At 39.9% G+C, this 23,580-nt stretch overlaps 1 protein-coding gene across 5 annotated transcripts in view; it reads left to right on the top strand.

The window, feature by feature from the left end:
- Positions 1 to 23,580, top strand: part of NSF (N-ethylmaleimide sensitive factor, vesicle fusing ATPase) — an 84,014-nt gene that overhangs the window by 18,493 nt on the left and 41,941 nt on the right. For all 5 annotated transcript variants that reach the window (XM_030022213.2, XM_030022212.2, XM_030022215.2 and 2 more), the window contains exons 3-8: positions 1,685 to 1,784; positions 4,498 to 4,537; positions 8,366 to 8,532; positions 9,729 to 9,836; positions 10,481 to 10,556; positions 15,701 to 15,856. In XM_030022213.2, the coding sequence (XP_029878073.1) occupies positions 1,685 to 1,784; positions 4,498 to 4,537; positions 8,366 to 8,532; positions 9,729 to 9,836; positions 10,481 to 10,556; positions 15,701 to 15,856 (647 nt within the window). The remainder of the gene's footprint in view (positions 1 to 1,684; positions 1,785 to 4,497; positions 4,538 to 8,365; positions 8,533 to 9,728; positions 9,837 to 10,480; positions 10,557 to 15,700; positions 15,857 to 23,580) is intronic.

Genomic DNA, 23,580 nt, shown 5'->3' on the forward strand with positions numbered 1-23,580 from the left:
CTAGGGACTAAGGTGAGGCTGACCAGCGTGTAGTTCCTTGGATCCTCCTTCTTGCCCTTCTTGAAGACAGAAGTGACATATGCTTTCTCCCAGTCCTCAGAAACCTTCCCTGATCAGCATGAAGCACCGATAAATGTCTTGCCTATCCCACTGTAAGATTAATAAGGAACCATACCACCTATAACGGGTTTCTGGATTTATGCTTAGGGCAGGAGGAGATGGAAAAGGAAAGGCGCATGTCCTTGCAGCTGGGGTTTTAGGCAGCTAATGGGTGATTTAGGGCCAGAACCAGTGAAGAGTCAAATCACTGGCCCACCTGAGAGAGGAGGTATGTATCCCTGTGTGGTATGTTTAAAATGTGTTCTTAGCCTGCTATGCCATCAAGTGCTGGCAGTTCATGGAAAGGTTTTCCAAGCTTCCCTGTGTGTTTGGGCTAAAGCTAGTGATGTCTAGTGTTTTTGGCTATGCAGGCCACACATTTCCTCTAGTCTCAAAGGGCCATATGTTCCTTCCTACCATGTGGCTGAAGCTGTTAAGCATACATGATGTAGCCAATGTATACGTATGCAGCAGATCAGCTTTTGGATGGTGCTGGATTCGCTGTGCATATGCAAATGAAGATATACAGAGCATATGTGCATGTAATACATTCACTGCCAGGGAGGGAGGATGGCCAGGAGCGTGGGCCTTGGCTGTTAGCATAGTTCATCTAGCCCTTAGTTTCTGACCGTGGGTAGGAGAGTTGGTGAGAGGGGAACACCACATGAGTTCGTGGCCTCATATACCCTATGGTTAGTTAAAGTACAGGCAGCTGTGAAGAAGAAGATGAGGTAAAACCTGGTTCCACTATCGTCCCTGCCACCAGTGCACACAAATCCCACCTTCCTCTTGTTTTGCTTTCTTATGCCAAAAAGAAGTCTGCCTATCACATGATGAGAGCTATCAGGCATAGTCTGAGGATAACTATAAGCAGCTTTTGAGTATCTTTGTTCCTGACAGCTTGACTTCTGAGAGTGATAGACAGGCACATGCAATTGCTGCTGCTGTGTCTGCTCCTGACTGTATTGTTCTGTTTTTATAACAGTGTTTCTGGTCTTCAGATGCCGTCTGACTTCAAGATCTGTTGGTCACTAGCAAACAGGAGGAACAGCCTCAGTGCTTATGTAATTTTACTTTTTGTACAGAAATTCCTTCCATTTTTTCTGCAATCAAATTTCTAAACAATATACTAAGATCTTTGTGTAGGCTTTGCATCTATTTCTTGTTGAAATCACAGCTGGGGGATACTGCTTGTATTGGGGCAAAATATTGATGTTTTGGTGTTAGATGCTTGAGATGTGAAACCAGTGGTTTTTTTAGATATAGCAGCCTTTGTGGTTATAGTTTGGCGTTCTCACATTTGTATAGTGCAATTCCTGAAGTAAAGGGCTACTGGTAGGGGAATGTAAATAGTAATTATTAGTACAATGTCTTGCAGTTGGGCTTTGAGATCATGTTATATCACTGAAGATGATGGACTCCTGTGAAAGACTGCTGTGTGCCTGCATCATAGTGTAGGCCTAAAGCTTTTGTTTTTTCCTTTATAGGACCAGATATAAGCTGGCTTGTTTTTTTCCACAGCACTGGGAGCAAGGCAAAATCCTACTCAGTATATACCAAAGTAAAATACTTTTCTCTCTTCTAGACATGTTGTTGTGAAGACTTCTCCCAACCACAAATACATTTTCACGCTGAGAACGCATTCCTCAGTTGTTCCTGGCAGTATCGCGTTCAGCTTGCCCCAGGTACTATATGGTTTGACTTACTGTTTTGCTATAGAATAATCAAAATCTCTTTTGAGGTCAGGATTGAAGGTTAACTTCTAATTGGAGGGAGACATCTGTGTAAATGTATGCTGCAAATTTGATTTCTGACAGCAAAAGTTCAAGGAGACTTTTACTATAACCGAAGCAAACTTGCTTATATTATTTTGATCTATTTTTAGCACATGGTGGGATAAAGATACTAGAAAATGTGTAATTTAACCTTTTAAAAACCCAGCAGAAACAAACTATTTCAAAAAGAAAAGCAATGTCTGTTATTCCTTGTGAATTTTTATTGTTCCCTGATTTCCCTTGACTTTAAAGGGTTTTCTTTGCTGTTTTGCTCTTTTAAAGACCTGCTGGAGGTTTTTATTGACTAGATGAAAAGTGCAATGAAATACATAAAATAGATTTAACTTGTCTTCTCTTTCTTAATTAAGTTATCGCATTTTAAATGATGGCTAGAATAAATAATTAATATAATTAACTTCTAAATAGAAAAATGAATCTTGTAGCCTTTAACAGCCTTACACAGTGAGTCACATAATGTAAAACTGCAACAATCATGGTCACTGATTTAATGCTTTTGTATTTTTCTGCTAGTAACTGGACTAGAAGCCGAGTCTCTATGTTGCAAATGCAAGACTTTTTTTCCTCAACAGATGTCTTGGCATAGGCCCCCAAATGACTTTTTGCTTTTTGACATGTTCAAATTCAGATTTGTCCGGATGAGCGGGTGAAGAGGATGTTATGTTAACCATATGTCTAGCTATGATTTGTGATACCCAAACTGAAAAGCAGTTATCAATAGAAGATATTTGTATCACAGGGTTAAAGTAGATGCATTCATGGTAGATTCCAGTAGTTGTTGTAGAGCCGGGAGAGCTCTTCCGCTACGGAATGAGGTAGGTTGCCTACCTCTAAAAGGTGACTATGGTAGTAAGTGTTACAGCTACTGGTATATGAATGTTTTATTTGAGTATTCCTGATGCTGGGTTTTAATTTCCAGTATTTCCTGAAGCCTTGGGTAATTGCAACCAGTGTTGCACAAAATGTGCGTTTACCTTATGTATTCATGCATGGTCATGTAGTGGACACAAACTCTTAAGACCTCCAAGAAAGTCTATTTGTTGTGCATTCATTATGCACATAAAGTTGTTGACCACATTTACTCTGTAATAATCTTAACTCAGGTTTAAAGACCAAAAGCCCTGAAAAATCTTGTATACTGCAGAGCTCAAAAGATGAAGAGCCGTGCAGTGATGACAAACTTCCTAGCAGAAAAACACCCAAATGAACATAGGAATTGAGCTATATCTCTTGCCACGGAGAAGATCCTAACTAATCTTTCTAGCAGAACCTGGACAGCTTTCCTTCTTGTCTTGAAATTTGGTGATAGGCTTCATAGGCTTAACCTGGAGGGTTTAAGCAAAGCCCAGTGTTTGCAGGAGTACCAGTGTGCCTGCCTACCATTCTTGCCCTTGTGGTCACCAGTGTCTGGTTCTTCAGATGAAGGTGAGTTTAGGATATCTTTTGCTGATGAATTGGAGTGTCAAAGGGAGGGGGAAAACTATTCCTGGCCTTGCAGGTCAACAGGGGAAGCTGTGAAGCATGAGATTAAATATGGAAACATAATTTGTTTTCACCTTCTTTGGAATATCAGTAAGTACATGTAAGAATTCCTGCTCAGGTCTTTGATTTCTAACAGGTCGATCTCTGTTATGCCAAGGGAATTCCTTCCTCAAGCTTCAACCATGAACATACTGGAGGGGGTGTATAGGGGGAAATTTTCATTTTTTAAAAAAGGTCATTGTATTCCTTCACCCAGTCTTGTTCCTTGCAGATAAAAACCCAAACATAAATGATGGTAAAGGACAACGTTTCAAATGTGATCTTACCAGAGCCTTGTGTAATGATACTTACTTATTTTTGTGATTCGTGCCTCTCTAAGGTTTAGATATTTGAGAGACTGTGAATACTGCATAGCCTGAGATGTGGACTGTGAATACACACTATCCAGTCTGTAACACAAGAGCCATTGGAAAAATACCATTTTTGCAATTATCAAGCCAGAACTGTTGGCATAGTAAAGGTCATGGATTTTCATGTCACATAATTTTTGAACCATTTCCCACTTCTCATGCAGTTCTATGCTGCACAAATCTTTTAAAGGAATTTGAAGGGACCTAAAGGATTTGAACAGTTTCATTCTTACTAGTTCTCTGAACAAGTTTTGGTTTAGGTAATATTATACCTTAAAGCACATGACAATGATTTTCTGCAACTAGTACATATAAGTTTTCAAAATGATCATGGAGTGTGTTTCTTGCCTCTTGTACTACATGTTGTGTGATCAGCACCTAAGCTTTGGTAGAAAATGAGCAGAATGACAAAAAGCCCTATCCAGTATGATAACTTCTGCCTCCCAGATGGTGGGGTGACCAATAACATGAAGGAGGTTGGATAGAACAACCTCCTGAAGTCAGAAAATAGAATTACTAATGGAAGTGATTCCATGTTTTTGACTTGTTTCCTGTTAATTTGGGGGTCTTTGTAAAAACCCATTCTGCCTTTTTTTGCTGCTTCTTAAGGTTCTCATGGGGAGCCTACTTTTCTGAGTGTGGATGCTGACTTTGAGTGGGCATTTGTTCTACTGAAGGACAGGCTTTCTGAAGTTTTTGTCTTGTTTTTGCAGAGAAAATGGGCTGGCCTTTCCATCGGACAAGAGATAGATGGTAAGTTAGTCAGCAGCATGATCGTGATGTGTTTATAAAAGCTGAATTGCATGTTTCCATACTGAAGTGAAACTAAATTGGAAAATCTCCAATCCTTCAGACCTCCCCGGTAATATGAGGCCCTCATTAGTGAAAGGGAGTTGCTCTCCTATCTGCAGGCTTTCTGTCTCTTAACATTTTCAAAACCTGGAGGACTATTTTGACTGTTGAGATGACTACTAGTATATCAGCATAGCTCTGTATGGGACATCAGCGTCCACATGCAGATGTGAACATTTAGCATGTCCTGGATAGTCTGTTCTTGTGGCTTTGGAGATCGCTTATCAGCAAACAGAAAACAGCTGTTGTCATTGAGGATATTCTTGGCATCTAAATTTGAGTATTGAGAATGGGGAAGTTTTAGTGTTAAGAGTTGCCAAAAGCCAGCAGTGTGCTCTGGGTAGCTGGAGTGATGAGCTTTGGGAGCAGCACTGATGTTTTCACCAATAACTGACTAGAATATTCTGCAGTATGATGAAGGGAAAGGGATGCCATCTTGAGTTTGTGCAAGTTGCAGATTTGTATTCCAATTTCAAGTCTTAACTGAGCCTGACAAGCTTTTCCCAGTGTTCAGAGGAGACTGATTTGCATCTCTCAGCTTGCATGCTCTGTTTTTCATTTATTCGTGCTGTCTGTCACCGTTACCTCTGATTTATGAATGAATGGCATCACTGTCAGTTATAGGTGCTGCTGTTTAATCTGTCTGTTGCTTCTGGAGTATTGACCAAACTCCTGGCAGCAGCTTGTAATAGGAAGGTCTCCATGTTCTTTGCAGCAGCAGATTGGGGTAATGGATCATGTCCTTTTCACCATCAGGAATGACCTGTGTGCTCCTGGGGGCAGCCATCTTATCCTTTTCTTTGACAAGGTTTCTGTGATGAAGCCTGCTCTAATGGTTGGCTGGCTCGTGGTCATTGAGGTGTAGCAAACTGTTAGGCCACTGTTTTGCCGTTTGAGGTGTTTACAGTGATTCCAAGGAATTCTCCTCTCATTTGAGGATTGTGGGCAGAGCCGATGACTGACTGCATCCTGTGTCAAAAAGTGAGGAGAACCTAGACTGAGAAGTGGTGCAGCTGTGGATGCGAGGTACTGTTAGGGAAGCTCACTCCGTGGCTGTTTGTTTTCCCAGCTCCTTTGGTCTCAGCAAGTTCCTGGGCATGGATCAGTACTTGAGTGTGAAGTCTGATGTCTTTGTGGATCTCTTTTTGTAGTGACAAGCTTGAGTGGGTCAGTTCGCCTCTCTACACAACTAGACACCTCACAGATCTTGCTTGGAAGCCAGTTCTTTTTGCTAGCTGATTTTGTTTTGTTTTGTTTTTTAAACTAAAGAATAACCTAAAATGAGGGGGGGAGACCCATAAATTGATTTGTTTCTCATGCTTGTTTGGTTGCTGATCAGTAATATGTGCCAGCTGGCTTACAGATAAATCTTGTTAGTACTAAAGTTATTTGAGGAAAGAAACACTAATATTCAGCATGATTAGCTGTTAAAGCAGACTTGTGATTGTACTTGTACTAGACCTTGCTATAAACTTACCAACTATGTGGGAACATGTATTAAGAAAAATAATGCCATAATTTTATGCAGAGTGACTAAATGTCATATGACTCCCTGCTGAGTGTAAAGGATTTGTAAAGCTATTCTACAGGTAGGGAGAAGTATTCATAAAACTAGTGATTTACTAGGGCTCTCTTTTTGTCTTGTTCCCCTAATAATGTGAAAACTGTTTTAAATGCCAGTTTTAAATTCAGTCCACTGCTCAGTGGTATAGTGAAGCTGAGTCCCGTTGAGCCCCTATTGATACGGTAAAGATTTTCCAGGTAAGTGAATCTTGTAAGTTTGCCTTTGTGGAAAGGTTGGGTGCCTTGAGTGGATGCAGTTGTCTTGCCTTGAGTGCAGTTCAGTTTCATCAGCTCCTGTGTTACATTTGGAGATGCACATCTGGAGCCAGGGGCTGGCTGCCTCAGCTGCATTCTCAGCACCAGGAGGTCACTGCTACCTTCTCAGCCTGCCTCTCTGTTTCTAGGATGTTACAGGCTTTTGAAGCTGGTGTGGTATATTGCTTACTGGAGTGCGTCCCAGTGGTGCATTACTGTTCATCTCTGTACTAGACACCCTCAGCATTCAGTCCTTGATGTAAGGACTACTCATATTCAGTTGACACCTCAGTTCTGCGATCTGACCAGATCCAGGGACTGATACTCTTTTGGGAAGCTTTTGTTTGACAAAGCTCTGAGATTAGGCAAGTAAAAGGAAGTAACTGCCCTGAAGTGACCTGCAAGGTAAGAAGAACTCATGTTGTCCCATTGCAGGACCAAAGTCCCTCCTTCATAAGCTATGGCTTATGTGATAACCCTGCTGCTATAGCTCTTTTTGAAAGAACTAGTTGATATAATAGGTATACCTCAGTTCAGGAAGTGGTTTGGTGTTTCATCTTTATCCCTATTTCCTGGAAGATCTTTCTTTGACAGCTTATTTCTAGTGGCCTATTCTTATACCAGGAAGGATCTTAAATGTGCATGCTGTGATGACCTATGTGTCTTCTTGTAACGACTTAAGGAAGAGACAGGCTCTCTTTATTCTCTTAAATTGAATTAATCATGTATCATAGCATGCTGGATGCTTGTTTTGATGTCACTTCTTCCCAGGAGTCTGCAGGTTTATTCTGGAACCATTCTACTGCCAAGAGGCTTGATAGGAAATAGTAGGTTATGTGTGAAGCACGTTTCTCTTATTCACCTGCTATTGCTTTATCCTTAGTTCTGACTTCTGTATCAGATGAGACTTTCTTCTCTGAATTCAAAGCAAACCTATAATGTTCGTCAGTCTTCTGGAGAGCATCTGCTTCTGTCCTTTGCTGCAGTCCAGTCTGTGAATTATTAGGACTGTCTGCTTTGTGAGATCCTGTCCTTCTGATCAATTGTGCTGAGACAGTATCCCTGAAGTTGTAGACCATGCTCTTCTTTACTTTCTATCCTCTTCCCTCCAGCAGTAACAGCCCTAAGTGGCCTCCTGTTTTTGACGCGATGTAACTTGAGACCTGTGTGGATTAGGTGCAGTTGGCAGTGACTGTGAAGTACCTTCCATGCCACTTTGCTTTCTGCCCTGTTTCAAGGCTGTTCAATTGATTCTGCATTGCTGAAGTTAACCTGGGGCATGTTAGGATAGGCCCAAGTGCACCTCTGGGGTAGCGGCTATTTCCTCTGTGTCAGAGATGAAGGGTAGTTGATGCTTCATTCTGGGCTGTAGAAGCCTGATATATTATATTACTGCACTTGAATTTGCAGGTAATCTAACTTTCTGCTACCTAATCTGGAGAAGAGCTAGTTAGTCTGTTGTTAGAGAAAACCAGTTATGACCTCTTGTATTGCTTTTCTGGGCAAGACTACTCTTATTGCTTGCTTCTGGGCTTTCTGAAGACATGCCCTCCAAACCCGTAGATGTAGATAGAGCTATCGTGGTACTAGAGCATGTGTGGATTTGCTTTCATTGTCCTCATCCCCCAAAGCTTGTATGGTGTATGAGCTGTTTTAAAGGAGACTATTAGGGTTTTTAAAGAAATGCAGGTATTTACAGTGGAGATACATTTGCTGTATTTTTGATCTTGTAGTAGAACGTGCATGTAAGAGAAATAAGGGTCTCTATCAGAAATAATATATTCAATTTTATTAAGTACTGATTCTGAATGGAAGAATGTGTATTGCCAAACTCACAGTATGCTTAATATATTGCGGAGGGATCTTGCTGTTCTGAAATGTGCTGGTTTTTTTTTTTTTTTTTTTTAACAGTTTCCTTATACACTTTCGACAAGGCTAAGCAGTGTATTGGCACAATGACAATTGAGATAGATTTTCTGCAGAAGAAGAACATTGACTCCAACCCCTACGACACAGACAAGATGGCTGCTGAATTCATCCAGCAGTTCAACAGCCAAGCCTTCTCAGTAGGCCAGCAGGTGTGCGTTTTGTTTTGGTTTTTTAAGGCCAAAATGTTCTTAAGTAACATGCACGTTCTTGTACTACAGTGATGTAAGATACTGAAGAATGCCTACATACTGACTCTGTGCTGCAAAGGACAGCTAATAGGCAGAAATTGTTCATTGTGTGAATGGTTTCTTTATGCAAAGTTGAACCATCGTGACTTTCACTAAGAGCCTGAGCAGAGTGGTTTAAAATCTGCCTTTTCCTTATCTAAAGAAATCTGTCTTTCATTGTGAGGAAAATCCCAAGGCTTGAGAGAGCTGTGTTCTCTCTCCGTTGTGGCCTGGTTGGATATAAGCAGCTCCTGGAGTCTTTTGAGAAGTCACTTTTGTCTTCCTTCTATATAAGATCAAAATGAAGACCCGTTTAAATTAATTCTCAGTAGCACCTTTCAAGCGCAGTGTATTTTATTGTAACATTTATTGCTACTCTATGGACTCCAGTAATAAAATAGGTATGAAGCATTTTACTTAGGGATTTCTGGAAGCTGATGTTCCTATAACTGAGCCTTCTCGGCTCTGCAGCAGGTGGGCTTCTGCCCCTGTGAACATCTGTGATAGCCTCTGGTTTGCCATATTCTCAGGACAGGTTGAGGTCTCTCTCTCATAGTAGTTTACAACTTGCAGGGTCTGAATCTCAAATCAGTGGCCAATGTAATCTTGGAGGAAGGGAGTAGCGCAGAGACAGCCTGCTTTTCTGTGGGACGGACCTTACTTCTTGTAATATTCATTCTGTCTGTCATTACTCCAGCACTATTTTTTAGGTATCCTTGTCAAACTGAAATGCAAAAGATCAAAAAAGTTTGAGCTAAATTGTTCTGCTTACCTAGCACCAATATTTAAAGTGAGAGGAAAATGTCAAGGGATGAGATAGAACATTTAGCCAGGGAGAAGAGGTGGGGGAAGGGAAGCTTTTCTTGGAAGGAGAGTTTTTCTTTGAGTTTTTCCAATTGAGTTCATGTTCTGCAACTTTTGCTCTGTTACTCTTAAGTATGGGACATGAAAAGGACATGTTCAGTACACCAGCCCTTTACAGGGTAAAAACTACATGGAATTTGTTGGGTGGTAAACTTAGTCTTCAGGCCCCTTTCTCTTAAATCTTAGTAGCCTTATAAAAATATTTTTTAGCTTTTTAATGAGTTAAAATCCCCTTCTGTTTTTTCTTTCCACAGCTTGTGTTCAGCTTTAATGACAAACTTTTTGGCCTGTTGGTAAAGGACATGGAAGCTATGGACCCCAGCATTCTCAAAGGAGAGTCTGGAGCAAGCAAAAAGCAGAAGGTAGGCTTGCAGGAATTCATGTTCATTCCCTAGGGATTGCAGAGATTCGAATACTGATCAGATCTTGCTGTAAGGATGAATTTAGGTGCAACTTCTCCAAATGCAAGTAACATTTGTTTCATCTGGCTGCGTCTTTTGCCTCAGAGAAGATAAGGAGAATTGTTTTCAGTTTAATGCAGTCTCCTGAGCTTGTGCAGGTGGGAGCTTAGAGTTGCACCCACTCAAGTGCAGAGCTGGGGAAGATACAAGGAATATCTTCTGGTCTTTAGATACTAATTCATGGAAACATCCTCTCTTGAGCCTTTTTGTCTTCCAGATAAGTCCAGTTTTGATTTTACCTTCTGTAGAAAGGACATAATTTTATTTTCTTCTTTACTTTCTAGATCTTGCTGAAATAAAATAATTGGTTTTGAACTAAACAAATAACTTTAAAAAGCCAATTTACTATACCCGATGAGCTTGTGCATTCAGTGATATCAGTTTTAGAGGAGGTGTTGGTATTTCGCATTCTTCCCAATTACTTTTGTATTAGAGCTTTTGCTGCTCTTTTTTGCCTTCTGTGATGTGCTCAGAGATACCTAAGGAGCAATCTGAAGTTGAGCCTAATAGCTTAATGTAATTATTTGTTTCCCTCCCTTTTGCAGATTGAGGTTGGTTTAATTCTTGGAAACAGTCAAGTTGCCTTTGAAAAAGCTGAGAATTCCTCTCTCAATCTGATTGGTAAGTGTTACTGTATCCAAAGAGATAAATAATGCTTGACATTTGCTGCTCTTCAGGCTTCAGAGACTTGAAAGCCTCAAAGTTTGTTTTTCTGGTTACATCAGTTGACCTAACCCATTGAAAACTGCATCTCAAAATGTCTCCCAGGTATCTGTTTAAACTCCAGATGACTGGATTTGATCCCTTAGGAACCTGTCACACCCTTTAGAAAGCAGTTTGTAGATGCTCAGGACTCTTGAAAACCACTGCACTGAGAAGACACCATCCCTCCATCAGACTTTGCTGCCTCTAAACAAGGGCTTTATAAAAGTCACTGTCCTCCCAGTATGAAGCTCCACAAGTGACCAACGTACTAGAGCAGTTCTGTGGGTCTCTATACCATGCTTACCACCACGGTGTATCTAAAATATACAGACACAGAGCTAGAAGGAGAAAAAGTGAGTGTGACTTTCAGAGATTCTGACAATAGTAAATCTAGTTAGATGAGTAGAGAAGTTAACCTGCACTCCTAGGCCTAGATTAGAAAGGCAACGTGGAACAGTAGCTTCAGCAAAAGTCAGCAACGAGTTGAAATATTTTAACTCTTTAAACATCAGAAAATGATATTTTCAGGGACACTAACAAGCCAACACCACTTTAATTGAATTTAATTAAAACAGCAGGAAAATAGGAAATTGCGAACTTCTTTGAATGTGTAGCCAAAATTTCAAAGTGAGTGCAAAACTTCTGAAAATCCCTTTTCTAATGAAATCTATTCTTCAAGGAGAGAGGACAGCTTCTGAAGAGCACTTCAATTTTCCTGACTTCTGAAAGTCCTGCTCTTCAGAAACTGATGACAGCTGCAAAACACAGCACAGTGGGTTCATTGTGTGTGTTTATTTTAATTGTTTACACAGCAAGATTATTAACAAAACTATAAACTTTTTTTTAAAGAGGCAGTTTCTAAAACCTCAACAAAACAAATCGTTATGTACAATTTCAGACTTTACTAGCAAAGAAATCGGGGAATAATTGATGTGTCCTCCACATATCCATTTAGAAAGAAACTGGTGTAGAGCTAGGGAGGAATCTGGTGTGTTCCCATAGAGCCACCAGCTTGAATGATGGGGACCTGGACCACAAAGTGGGCAGTGAGGGCCCCTTCCCTGCAGTTTGCTTTGTGTGTGCCCTGGGACTATGGTAGCTGTCCTGCAGAACAGATACACACTCTGTTAGTCTGGCTGTTCCTTTCCTTTTCTTATCAGTGTTACGAAGTGGATGACACTTGGCAAGCCTACAGTTGCAAATACCTTCCTTGCTGGTAATATGGCTCTAGGCGTTCTTTTCTGGGTGTGATTCAAGTCCTGTACTTGAACAGACACTCTTGTTTTTCTTTTTTCTCATTTTCTTTTCCTATTTTGTTTCCTCTTCCTGGAGTCCGTGAGCTAAGAAAACTTCTCCTTTTGCTGCTGCTCTTCCACAGATGAGAAGTGGCAGGTGGAGGCTGCTGTGAGTGGGGGTTCAGTGAACCTGGCCAGCTCAGATGAGCACTCAGTTGAATACTCAGTTGCGTTTTAATACTTATTATTTTTGCACTAGGCTTCAAATCACAGCTCTGCTTGACTGTGAATGCTCAGTACTTTGAGTATTTATTACAGAAATAAAACATCTGAGGGTAGTAGCCACTTAGGAAAGTAGAATTCAACTCATTCAGCATTGCAGGAGCTTGTGGCAGAGGCTGAGTTTTGATGGTGCCCTGAAGTGCCATCTTCCCTCAAATGCGAAGCTGTGACTCCATGTTCTGTAGTTGCCTGCTTCATGTGCTACAGTCGCTCCAGAAAATGGGGAGACGTGAGGCTGTTGTGTAATCACATACCTTGCATCTTATGTGGATGTTTTTATCTGAAAGCGCAGCCAGTCATCTGTACTGAAAAAAACCCCATCAGAGGTCCATAGGCTGAATTGTAGATGACTGTAATTAAGCATATTAACAACGATACAAGTTTTAAGAGCACTGAATGAAATTTGCATGGGCAATTAGTTCATACCTGTGATTACGTGATTACAGCCTGTTTAGTTTTACTGTGTTTTGATAGGACAGCTTGAGGTGAGTATTAACATAATCCAATTTATTGCATCAGAGCAAGCAGTGATATTTTACTTGGTTAATATCCATATAATGACCTGTGATCTTCCTCCTAGTATGTATAGGTGTGAAGTGTGGTCCTGTGGGAGAGCTGATTGATTGGAAATAGGAATCCTTCACCGTGATTCAATTTCATTGTCTGCAGACAAGACAAAAGAGTTGTTTATGCCTCAGTTTACTTCTGTCAGATTGGTACCTTATTTAAGCTCCTTATTGATCTGAGGCAGAGCTACCTAATGTGCTTTGTTATTCTCTGGAGAGTTATAAAGTTTTGAATAATTAAATTCTGAGGAGACAGAGGTAAAGTAAGCATCTGCCTTCAATAAAGGGCCTTTATATTTTTTTCAACAGAAAAGAATTGTAATCACTTAAAAAAAAAAAGTAAATTCTATTTCTTATACGTAGCATAAAATTATGTTTTATAAAACCAGTGGATGATATTTTAATTAAATCTGCAAGAATTTTATTGTGATCAGATGCAGCCAGAAGGGGGGGGGTGTAGGCTAAGCTCTACAGGAAGAGGAACATCCCTGGGTGAGTGGTCTGATCTAAAAACTGTAGTGGAGCAATGAGATAATAAGTAATCACTGAGTCAAATGCATACTGTGCCCTGCATCGTACTGTGTATTAGTACTATATGTTATACATACTACCATGTTGTCCCTAATGTGTTAGTTAAAGGCATGTTCTTGTTTGTTTTGCTGCACTTGGTATTGAAGTACTGATTCCAGCTGTGTTTAGACCAAGATTAATAGCAGTCTAATTCAGCTAACACAGAACTTTTGTTTAGTGTACTTACTGGACTTCTAGATGCTAGCTCATTGTCTGGCTTGCCTTGAAGTATCCCTAGAAGAGGTTATGGAACAAATCAGCAAAATGCTGGTGTAGCAATGCCAGTTGTAGTTTGCCATGACTGGCTTTTTAGGGGAGATAATGGTCCTCAGGGCCGATCCCATAAAGCACTGTGTAAGTCTAAGAAAATACAAGACATCCAGTTTCTGTGGGAGTTAAGGATAATCTTCAGAGTCTTTGCTTTCTCTCTGGATTTTTATATTACTGTTGGTTTTTCTGGTAGCTAAGCAAAGTGATGATGCTGAAAGCCATTTGGAAGCGTCAATCTAACTGATAAGAGTGTCAATGCTTGTTTATAAATTCCCTTGAATAAACTTAAGGTAAGACTACATGGATTTGACAGCATCTCAGCAGTATTCTTATAGGAGCATTTGTGCTTATTGTCTACATCCTAAATGCCCTGAGTACTTTAAAACTTCTCTGAAAAGGGAGTGAGGAGCTCTGTAAGACTGAAACACGTGTGGTTTGTCAGCAAAAGGGAAAGGAGGGCAGTTACACTGTTGCATGGAGGGTATAAAAACCTGTGCTTAGGGGATCTGGCTGAACTTGAAGTAGTTCTAGAAGAGGTCATGGAACAAACAGACAAAATGAACCGTAGTGGTTTGTCAAGACTGGCTTTTATTCTTCTGAGCTGTAAAGGATCTAGCTGACCTCGTAGTTGTTTTGTGTAACCTTGCTTAAAATTGTTCTGGTATCTGAGGACTGCAAGATGGCGAATGTGCTGTCTGTTTTTAAAAGGATTCTACAGAAGGTCTGGAGAGCTACAGATCTTTGAACCTGAAATCTGTACAGAAGAAATCAACAGAAACTGTAATAAAGAATTAAATTAGTGGATATCTATATAAAGATGATAACACTGGGAAGGGTCAGTCTGTCTTCTGTAAGGGCAGTCCTACTTCATGACCCCACCGGAGTTCATTATGGGAATCAAAAAGCACAGGCATAAGGGCTGACATAGTCTGCTTGTTTTCCAGAGCTCTTCCAGCATCGTTCTTTATCAGTGTTTCTTTAAAAAGAATCTAACCAGAGATCTGTAAGAGACAAGGTCCTTGCATGAGTAGGTGAGTGATGAAAGAGTAGAAGTAAATAGCCAGTTCCAGTAGAGTTCAGCATGAATCTCTACTGGGGCCTTTGCTTTTCATTGTAATTATTGAATAAACTGGAAAAAAGACTGAGTAATGAGGTGACAAGCTTGCTCTTATGGAGCTCAGTGACTAAGAAATAAAATGGCAGAGGAAATTCACTATAAATAAATGTAAAGTGATGCATGGGAGGAAAAATACTCCTAACTTCAGTCAAAAATGACTGCTGTTTTGGGCCAAGGTCCTAGGTATGATAATTTCAAAGAAATGCTGGACCTGTGCTCAGTAGCAGCCTGAGCCCTGTTGTTAAGAATTATTGAGCAGGGTTGTTGAGAATTATTACACATAGTTAATAAAGGAATATGAACAAAGCGGAGCATAATTTTGTACCTGTATTTAAGATACAAACAAAGCACTGCCTGTCTGTCAAAGGATGTAGTAGAAATAAAGAAGACTGAGAGGAGAGCAAGGGTGCTCAAGTGTGGAGCAGCTGCTGCATAAGGAGGGAAGAACAAGTGAGGACTGCTCTGCCTGGAAAAGGCACGACTGAGGAGGATACAGGGCAAACCTATTATCATCCCAGGTAGCCTGAAAGAGAGTGGGTACCGAGAGTATTTACTGTCTCTTCAGATGTAAGATTTGGGGGACATGAAATGAAGCTGGTAGGAGCTGGCGCAGACATGTGAAAGGAGTTGTTTGGTTGTGCAGCCAGTAGCAGACATGGTGAGCTAGATGCTGTAGGGCACTCTGGGTACTAAGTTTACATGGGTCCAAGGGGACCTCTGTAAACTTGTGGCAGGAAATCTACTGTGGATTCTTAAATACATAGGAGCAACACCTGGCTCAAGAAATCCCTGAACTGGACAGTTGGAAAGGCTGGGAAAATAGTTTACTAAGTAAGCTGAGTCTCTGGTATACTACCCTTGGCATCCTTGTCATAGTGCATCCTCCTGGCTAACGTTTGAAACCGAACATCAAGTTAGCTGGACATGGGTCTGACCTGGTAGAACTGTTCTGGTATTTGTACTTCTGTTTGTTTTAATTCTGCTATGCTACATGTTTGAAACGATTTCTTTTTTTTGCAGGTAAATCAAAGACCAAGGAGAACCGCCAGTCAATCATCAACCCAGACTGGAATTTTGAGAAAATGGGCATTGGGGGCCTTGACAAAGAATTCTCAGATATTTTCCGGCGAGCTTTTGCTTCTCGAGTTTTTCCACCTGAAATTGTGGAGCAAATGGGTGAGTATAATCCAGAGAAGTACGGCTGGGGTACAGGATGCAGGCCTGTTTCTGGTTTGTAAAGACTGGGTATCGACTAACAATCTTATGATGCTATAACATGGCGGTTGCTTAGGGATCTAAAAGACTAACAAAGCCTTTTCTTCCCCTGTTGCTCCCGAATGTATTTCATACTCTTGTTACTTGGCTAGAGAAGGGGAAACGCAGAAACAGTGCAAATACTCTACACTATACGTGAAATGTCTGAACGAATGAGATACATGGTTTAGCTGAATACTTCTCTGTTGGAACCGAAACGCTCCCTATTCTTTTGAATGCTTCATTTATTCATAGCAGTGAGACTGAACGCTCCTATTCCTGACTTACTGGCAATGGGCTGTCTGTATAGGTCAAAGGAAATTCTGTCTTGATGATCCTGACTTCTATATTAAATATCTGTTGTGCTGGCAGTTGCACTATAAATCTATGTCCTTCTCACAGCGTTAGCCCAATAAATGCAGTATCCTGTGTGATCTACGGTTGGTCAGATTTGAAATGCTGTAGAGGATGTACAGGCCTGGCACGTCTTGGAGTTTGTGAAATAAAAGCACAGATTCTAAATATAACCTTTTTTTTTTTTTTTTTTGGGTTGGGGGAAGGAAAGGCAGTCCTATTACTTTGTAAACATGTGCTGGCAGGCAGATAAATGGTACTGTTTTTAATTTTTAGTAAGCGGTATGCAGCTGCAGGTGTCTTATTTTGTCACATAATGTGGCTAAGGATGTTATAGCTGGTCCTCGTTCTCTGAATATAATCTCTCTGGGTTCATATTTAAACTTGGAATCCATAGCTGTATAATTTCTGTGTATGTTTATATTTCTTGATCCACCTTCCCTCTCCCCACAAATGAAGCAATCAAGATTTTGATTACAAAACAGATTTTCATCAGAAGATACGTCCTGTTTGTGTGTGGCTGTGTAAAGTGTGTCTGTTTCCAGTGCCTGTGGAATTGATGTTGAAGTAAACTTCCCTGTGAGGTGCGTTAGGTCTTTTCTTAGCAATTTGAATACTTATGGAGAAACACTGAAGAAACCCTGTAGGCTAAATCCAATTAGTGCACGATTCTCTCTCTCCTGCCTTTTTACTTCGTATCGATCTGATAGCCAAGGCCTTCTGGGAGCTGATCTTGGTTCTCTTGGTTTTTGCGGCTGTGAGCAAGTCTCAACTTCTCTGCCTCTGCTTGAGAATATCAAATGCTTAAATTTGTTAAATATTTAGCTGCTCTGCAGAGAGAGGAAATGAGAGAAATGCTGTTGGCTATGGAAAGAAAAGCTTTTACCTGGACACTCTGTTGTGTCCAGTTCAGAAATGATGCTGACAGCTGGCTTTTGGATGGGCCAGCATCCCTTACTTGAAATATTTTTACCTTTTGAAGCAACTATCATATGTATTCATGGCTGCAGTACAGAGTCTTTAGCTGTGACCATATGTGAAGGTAAAAGATTTAGACTTTGGGAATTCTTGTCAGTGTCACGGGACTGTCATGAGAAATACGTTAGTAGACTAGAGATAATTAGAGCTTGTTTTCATTTTGCTATAGCTTCACCTATTCAACTTCCCTGGCTGTATGCAGTCTGGCAGCATGTTAAGCAGTCATGTGTCAGACTGTGATTACTTTCCCTTGGTATTATCATTAGCTGAATTAACCTGACAGCTGGGCACACTTTGGTAATGATGTGCAGCAGCTAACTTTGCTGTGGAGGACCTACATCTCCATCAGGTACCTCTGGAAAAGGTTGGAAACCTTGCTGACTGCAGGGTGAGGTTGTGGAGCTGCTTTGCAGGGTATGCTGCTCAGATGGTTCCTCTTGTTAATTGGTGTTGCTTAATACAGGAAGAAGAAGATTCTCTGAAGGACCACTAGTATTTTGATTACCCTGGGCAATGAATTAAAGGTGTGCCATATTATTTACATATACCCTTACTTGTGCGTGTTTACACACATACTACACAAAGAAACATTTTTCTGGTAAGAAGTTAGACTCCAAACAGAGCTCTCTAGCTCTCTGATTAACCCTAGGGCTAAAAAGCTTATCTGAAATTTGAAAAAACAAAACTTTCTGACATTCATTTTCTTTGCCTTAGTTATAACTTGCTCTTAACTATATTTCAGATCTGAAATGTCAGTGTGACAGCTGTTCACCTTTGTGAATAATTTATTAGGAAAGGAAAAGAAAGAATTTGCTTGCTATCTGGTGCTCTAGTGCTCACCCATTTCTGTTTTTTACCCAGTGCTCACAGACTGCAACTTCCATGCCAAATGCAATAAATATTTCTGTCCTGTAACTACATAGAGGCTCTATAGACCGTTCAAAAATTACTTGCAATTTGTGTGTGGTTTATCTAACTTCCAAGGAATGTTCTGGGTTTGGAGCATATAAATCAATGTTAGTTAACCATATCATCCAAGGGTGTAAATACTACTCTGATGCTACAATCTTTGGTTTATCCAAGAAAAGAAATCTTGGATCAACTTCAGCTGGTCGTTAAACCTTGCCATAGCTCTCTGCTGCCCTGGAAAGGGGCAATTTACTTTTCCCTACCCATGCCTTTCCTGTACGCATATCTATCACCTCTACCATGGTAGCTTTGTGCTTGTATGGATCTGCAGAGAGCTAATACAGTTGGAAGCAAAAAGTACTGCTAATAAAAAAAATGTATATGGTTAGCATTCAGCTGGCTCAGCTCCCTGATTGGCTTGATGTGACATAGCTACATGAATGCCAGGGGCAGCAGGAGGAAGACAGTGGTCAGTAGGGGTAAGGTCACTTTTGAACCACAGTGGGACCTTCATCAATCTAAGCTGATTTCTTTTAAGGCTACAGTTTCGCAGTCGTTTACTGGAGATTCTTTAGCATCACGAACATCAGTGATGCTGCTGTCTTTCACCTAATGCTTGTCTCTTAATAGTCTTGTGACTGCCAAATGAAAATAAATCCTTACCCAGATGAGGATTGAGGAAGAAGGTGTCTTGAAACAAAAGTGGCACTCCTTTTTAATGCCATGAATGAGGCCTCACTGTCGTACAAATGCTTCTAAGGAAGGAACTTTACACTTGCAGGGCACTGATGGAGGTAGGATAGCAGTCACTTTCTTTCTGAAGGACAGCCCTACGAAAGCTGTATTTCTAGGGAACTGTCCTTCTTTTCAAGCCCTTTCCAGATCTCTATGATGTCCAGCTCATAGTAAAGCTGTGCAGTTTCATGGTGAACTACAGGCTGGTTTTGGTTACTCTTTGTTGCAATTCAAAGCATCCTCTTGCTCAAGCTAAAGCTTCTCCTTTTATTTGATAAATATTAGATTTTTCTAAACTGTTCTTGCAGATAAGCCCTTTCTTCTCATCCATGTTAAATGCTGTTTTTTCTGCTGAGACTTTAAATTCAGGTCATTCAGTGGCTTGTGCCATTGTCTAACATTAAGATGATTGCTGAATACTTATTATAACACTGTTCACTCTCTGGCTTCCCCCCCCGACTTCAACAGATATTTAGCCATTTGGACTAAAGTTTTTGATATTTGGTGCCTGGAGCTGTAAACTTCAACAAAACTGAAAAGTGGTGTTTTATCAGACCTGAAAAGAAAATGCTAGTATTGAACTCTTGTTTTTCTTTTTAAAGAACACACTAGTGTCTCCATGCATTGAAACACAATCTTGACTTTCAGGAGGGAAGTGATTTTTCTGACTTAGGTGGCACATTAGTTGTAGAGGCTGCTGAAAAAGCAGGTTCTGTATGTACATGTTGTTGTTACAGTTTAATAGGTATAGAAATGTTTGGTGTTACAGATCACTTTCCTTTTAATAGATTGAAATGGAACCAAAATTCCCCATCCTGTCCTGTTACCATCAATAAGTAGGTTAAAACAGACTTTTCCAAGGTGATTTCTATTTCCTGGTAACCATCTTAACTTGTCCTCTGACCTCTTGGGATAAATTGGTTTCAGTGCTCTGCATTTTTGAAGTACAGCTCACTATATAAAAGTGAAGTATTAACAAAACATGAGATGAACATTCACATTAGCAGATACTCGGATATTATTTTCTTTCTTGGATTCTGCCTGTGAAATGGAGGCTTGTCTTTTAAGTTATCTTAAAAATTAATACATTAATGTTCTTGAAGTACTCAACTACTAAGAGAAGAATAATAATGGAAAGGATCTCATCCAGTCTATTCTTAAAATAGGATAATTTTAATGAAAAATCAGTGTCAGACATGTCTAACCTGTAACTGAGGTTATAGAAATGCCAGAATCTCCCAAGGCAGCCTATTCCACTGCTTAGAGCATCTTTACTGTCAAAATTTTTCAAGTCTTTGTTCTCAGTCTTGTAGCAGTTCATCATATATTGTTTATTTCTTTTATGTTTTTGGACAAGGCTTTTACATACTTGTCAGTTTGTTTCTCTTCAGTATTCTTGAGGCTAGATCTCAGATTCTTAAACCATTTCTCATAACCTCTAGATCACCAGTTGTTGTTTCTCTTCCCTTGGTCATTCTTCACTGCTTAGAAGTGTGATGACCTAAACAGGGCACGGTAACTGAGGTGCTAATCAATTCCAGGTCAATTGGCAGGTTTTGTCTGTGCCTGGGTGTATGTACCTGTTTATAATTTTCAGTATGATTATTTTTTTTGTTTTGCAACATGCAGTTAATTATTCCTACTCCAATTTAGAAACTTGTGCATCAAGTTACATTGTTTTTAAATGAATTTAGTCCTGCCCGTCAGTGTATTTGTAGATCTTGGCTTTGTAATGTGCAGATTTAATAGGTGTACTCTGTTCCATCTTCCAGGCTATAAATAAAAGCACTGCATACCAGTAAATTCAGGATGGATCCTTTCTTGTTGTGCTTTAAAGTTTGTGGGGTTTTTTTTTCCATCCACTTTGTCTACCTTTTCAACTTCATTCAGCCTGTGTTTTTCCTACACGTTTATGAAGATGTATAAGACCTATTTACATCTTTATGAAAGTCTAAATCTCCCTCTATTGCTTTATTTGTTTTCTCAAACCCTCTGTGTGTGATCTACTCTTTCCTAGAAGGAAGTTGTCTCAGGCAGATCTAATAAATTCCTTTTGCCTGTTTCCTGTATCCTTGTTTTCTCCTACCTACTTAAAAAGGTGTTGTGCCATCATTTTCCAGGAATTAAGTTAGTGATAGGTCTATACCACACAATCAGAAAATAGTTGAGATTGAAAGGGATCTCTTGAGATTTAGTCCGACCCCATGGCTCCCTTTGGTTTTCCTTTATAACATTATGGATGACGTTCACTTTCTTCCGCGCAGTGTCTCAACCACCCTGTCCAAGGTCTCAGTGACTTTGAGATGATTTCACGCACTCTGAGTGCTCTTGGGTGAAGTTCATGTCCAGGTAATCTGTAAATATCTAATACTGTTGAGGGCTGTCTCTTGTTCTTTTCCTACTCCTATTTCCTATTCTTGCCCATTTGTCACTGATATTAATATTAGCTTCCACATAACACATGAAGTCTTCATTTGTGTAAAAAAAGTATCTAGCAGTTTGAACTTAGCATTTTCTGTTGTTAGCTTTTCTTCTTTATTGAGAAGTAGACCAATGCTTTCCTGGGTCTTCTCTTCCTAATGTGATTATAAAATGAAATGCTCTACTCTCTCTGAAGCACATGGTTCCCTGTGGCCAGTGGGAGGGATGTGAGAGAGAGGGCTTCAAAATTCTGCATGGCCAGGAAAGAAAAACGTTTGCTCTTTCAACATAGGAACATGGAAATGTGAAGTGAAGGTCACAGATGGCAGGCTTAGAAGGAAGGAAAGGGGCTTTACACTAAATGCGCTGCAAGGAGTTTCTGTGTTGATGGCCACAGTGATCACCAGATACTGAGAGGACTTTCACTCCATATGGTTGCAGTTGTGGTGTTAGTTAGCAGGCGTCATCACCACTGCTTGGCAACCACAGTTTTTCTCTAGCTGGAAAACCAGGCCTTGAGACATCCCAGTGACCCTGATATATTGGTACTTGTAACTCTGTAATGCTCTGTGGGTAAGTGTTCTATAAGGCGTTTACAGATTACATCATGTTGACTTTCTAAGTAGGCAGAAATGATCCAGCTTTATTCTAAAAAGTAGAGAATGCTGATGAGATTTATGGCTATTAACATCCAGGTGGGATATGACTGTAAACATCAGCTGCTGTGTTCAGCAATCAATCCAACAGCTCTGCATAATCTTCATCTTAAATTAACTACATTTTTATAGCTCCTCTATTAAGACACAAAGGCATTTACTCTTTTGCTACAGTGATGACTTCTTTTAAAGATTGGTTTGTTTTATATATGCTCTTATCAAAATCTCTTTTTCTGAGAGTCATGATTTTTGTTTGTGAGGCCAAAGGCATTCTGTTGGAAGCTTCTCTAAGGCTGATTTATTTTCATTTTTATCACATTCCATCAGAAATTGATAAATGTCCTGCCATTGTCGTAAATCTAGTTATTGCCTCCTTATATATGCATGCATTAAACTTCTCGCAGCCAAACAAGATATAGTGAGAAAGCTCTTTTCAAAGATGTAGAAGGAACTTACTGACTTGGTTGTCTTCTCCTTACAATGGCAAATGATTTGACAGATCAAAAAAACTGGCTATTGAGAGTCCACTTAAAGTAAAACCTTCTGTTTCGGCTGTAGCCCTTTCCCGGTCTCAGCTTTGCATTAAAAGCAGAAACAAGTTACTTCAGTCTTGCTACTTGTTGGTAGCACGTAAATCCTACAGGAAGATTAACTGGAGGCAGTGATGTAGGCTGGAATAATGCTCGGCTTACAGGATGAGAGGAGAGGGAAATTCCACCCAGCTATATTTTTGGGGAAATTTTGTCTGTGTGGCAGGTGAAGTCTGGGAACCCTGATCTTACTCTAACCTGCTTGAAGATTAATGTGCAAAGATAAGCATCTCTCCCTGATGTATTCAGGATCAGTACTTTACTATCAATGCAGATTCCCGATAGGTGCATCTGAATGATACAATCACACCAGAATGCTTTGATTTTAATTAAAAGGGGAATTACACTCCCAAGTAGAAAATCCCTATTATACTAAAACATTTCTTCTCATCTTTCAAAAAAAGTGAATAGTGAGAGTTGAATAAATAAACTTCATCTCGTCTTTGGGTAAGTGACATTCTGGTTCAAAATAGTGTTTGACTTCTCTTGGTAACATTAGTAACTCTTCCATTCTTACCAGTTTTTATGATTTTTTTTTTTTTTTCCCCTGATATTTTGTGTAGAATGTTTCCCATATTGGTATATTTTAGTTCCTGTTGACATACCTATTCAGCCTCTAACTGTATGTCATTAAGTTGCATAATTAAGTATCATGTTACAGGAATGACCTTTGATTTGGAGTCCTAATGGTAAGCTTAACGAGTTAGAGATGTCTGCACTACTAATAAATTGTGTTTATAAGATTCTCATAATAGTATTGACATTTGGACTGCATTGGTGAAATCAGCAAAGGGGAGATAAACTTAATCAAAATTCCTGTGTAGTGCAGAGGATCCCACTGTGATTTGAGACTAACATTTGTAGTTTGTCATCACCTGTCTATTTTAATAAAGTCCTGCTTGTGTTTAAAACTTTAATTTTAGCCAGGTGAATGTAGCTATACAGGGAAGTCTTTACTGGCATAGCTTGTGGCAATTTTATTTGAAGAGGACCTTATTGCTTT

Source organism: Aquila chrysaetos, chromosome 8 (assembly GCF_900496995.4).
Source record: "Aquila chrysaetos chrysaetos chromosome 8, bAquChr1.4, whole genome shotgun sequence".
Classification (NCBI taxonomy): domain Eukaryota; kingdom Metazoa; phylum Chordata; class Aves; order Accipitriformes; family Accipitridae; genus Aquila; species Aquila chrysaetos.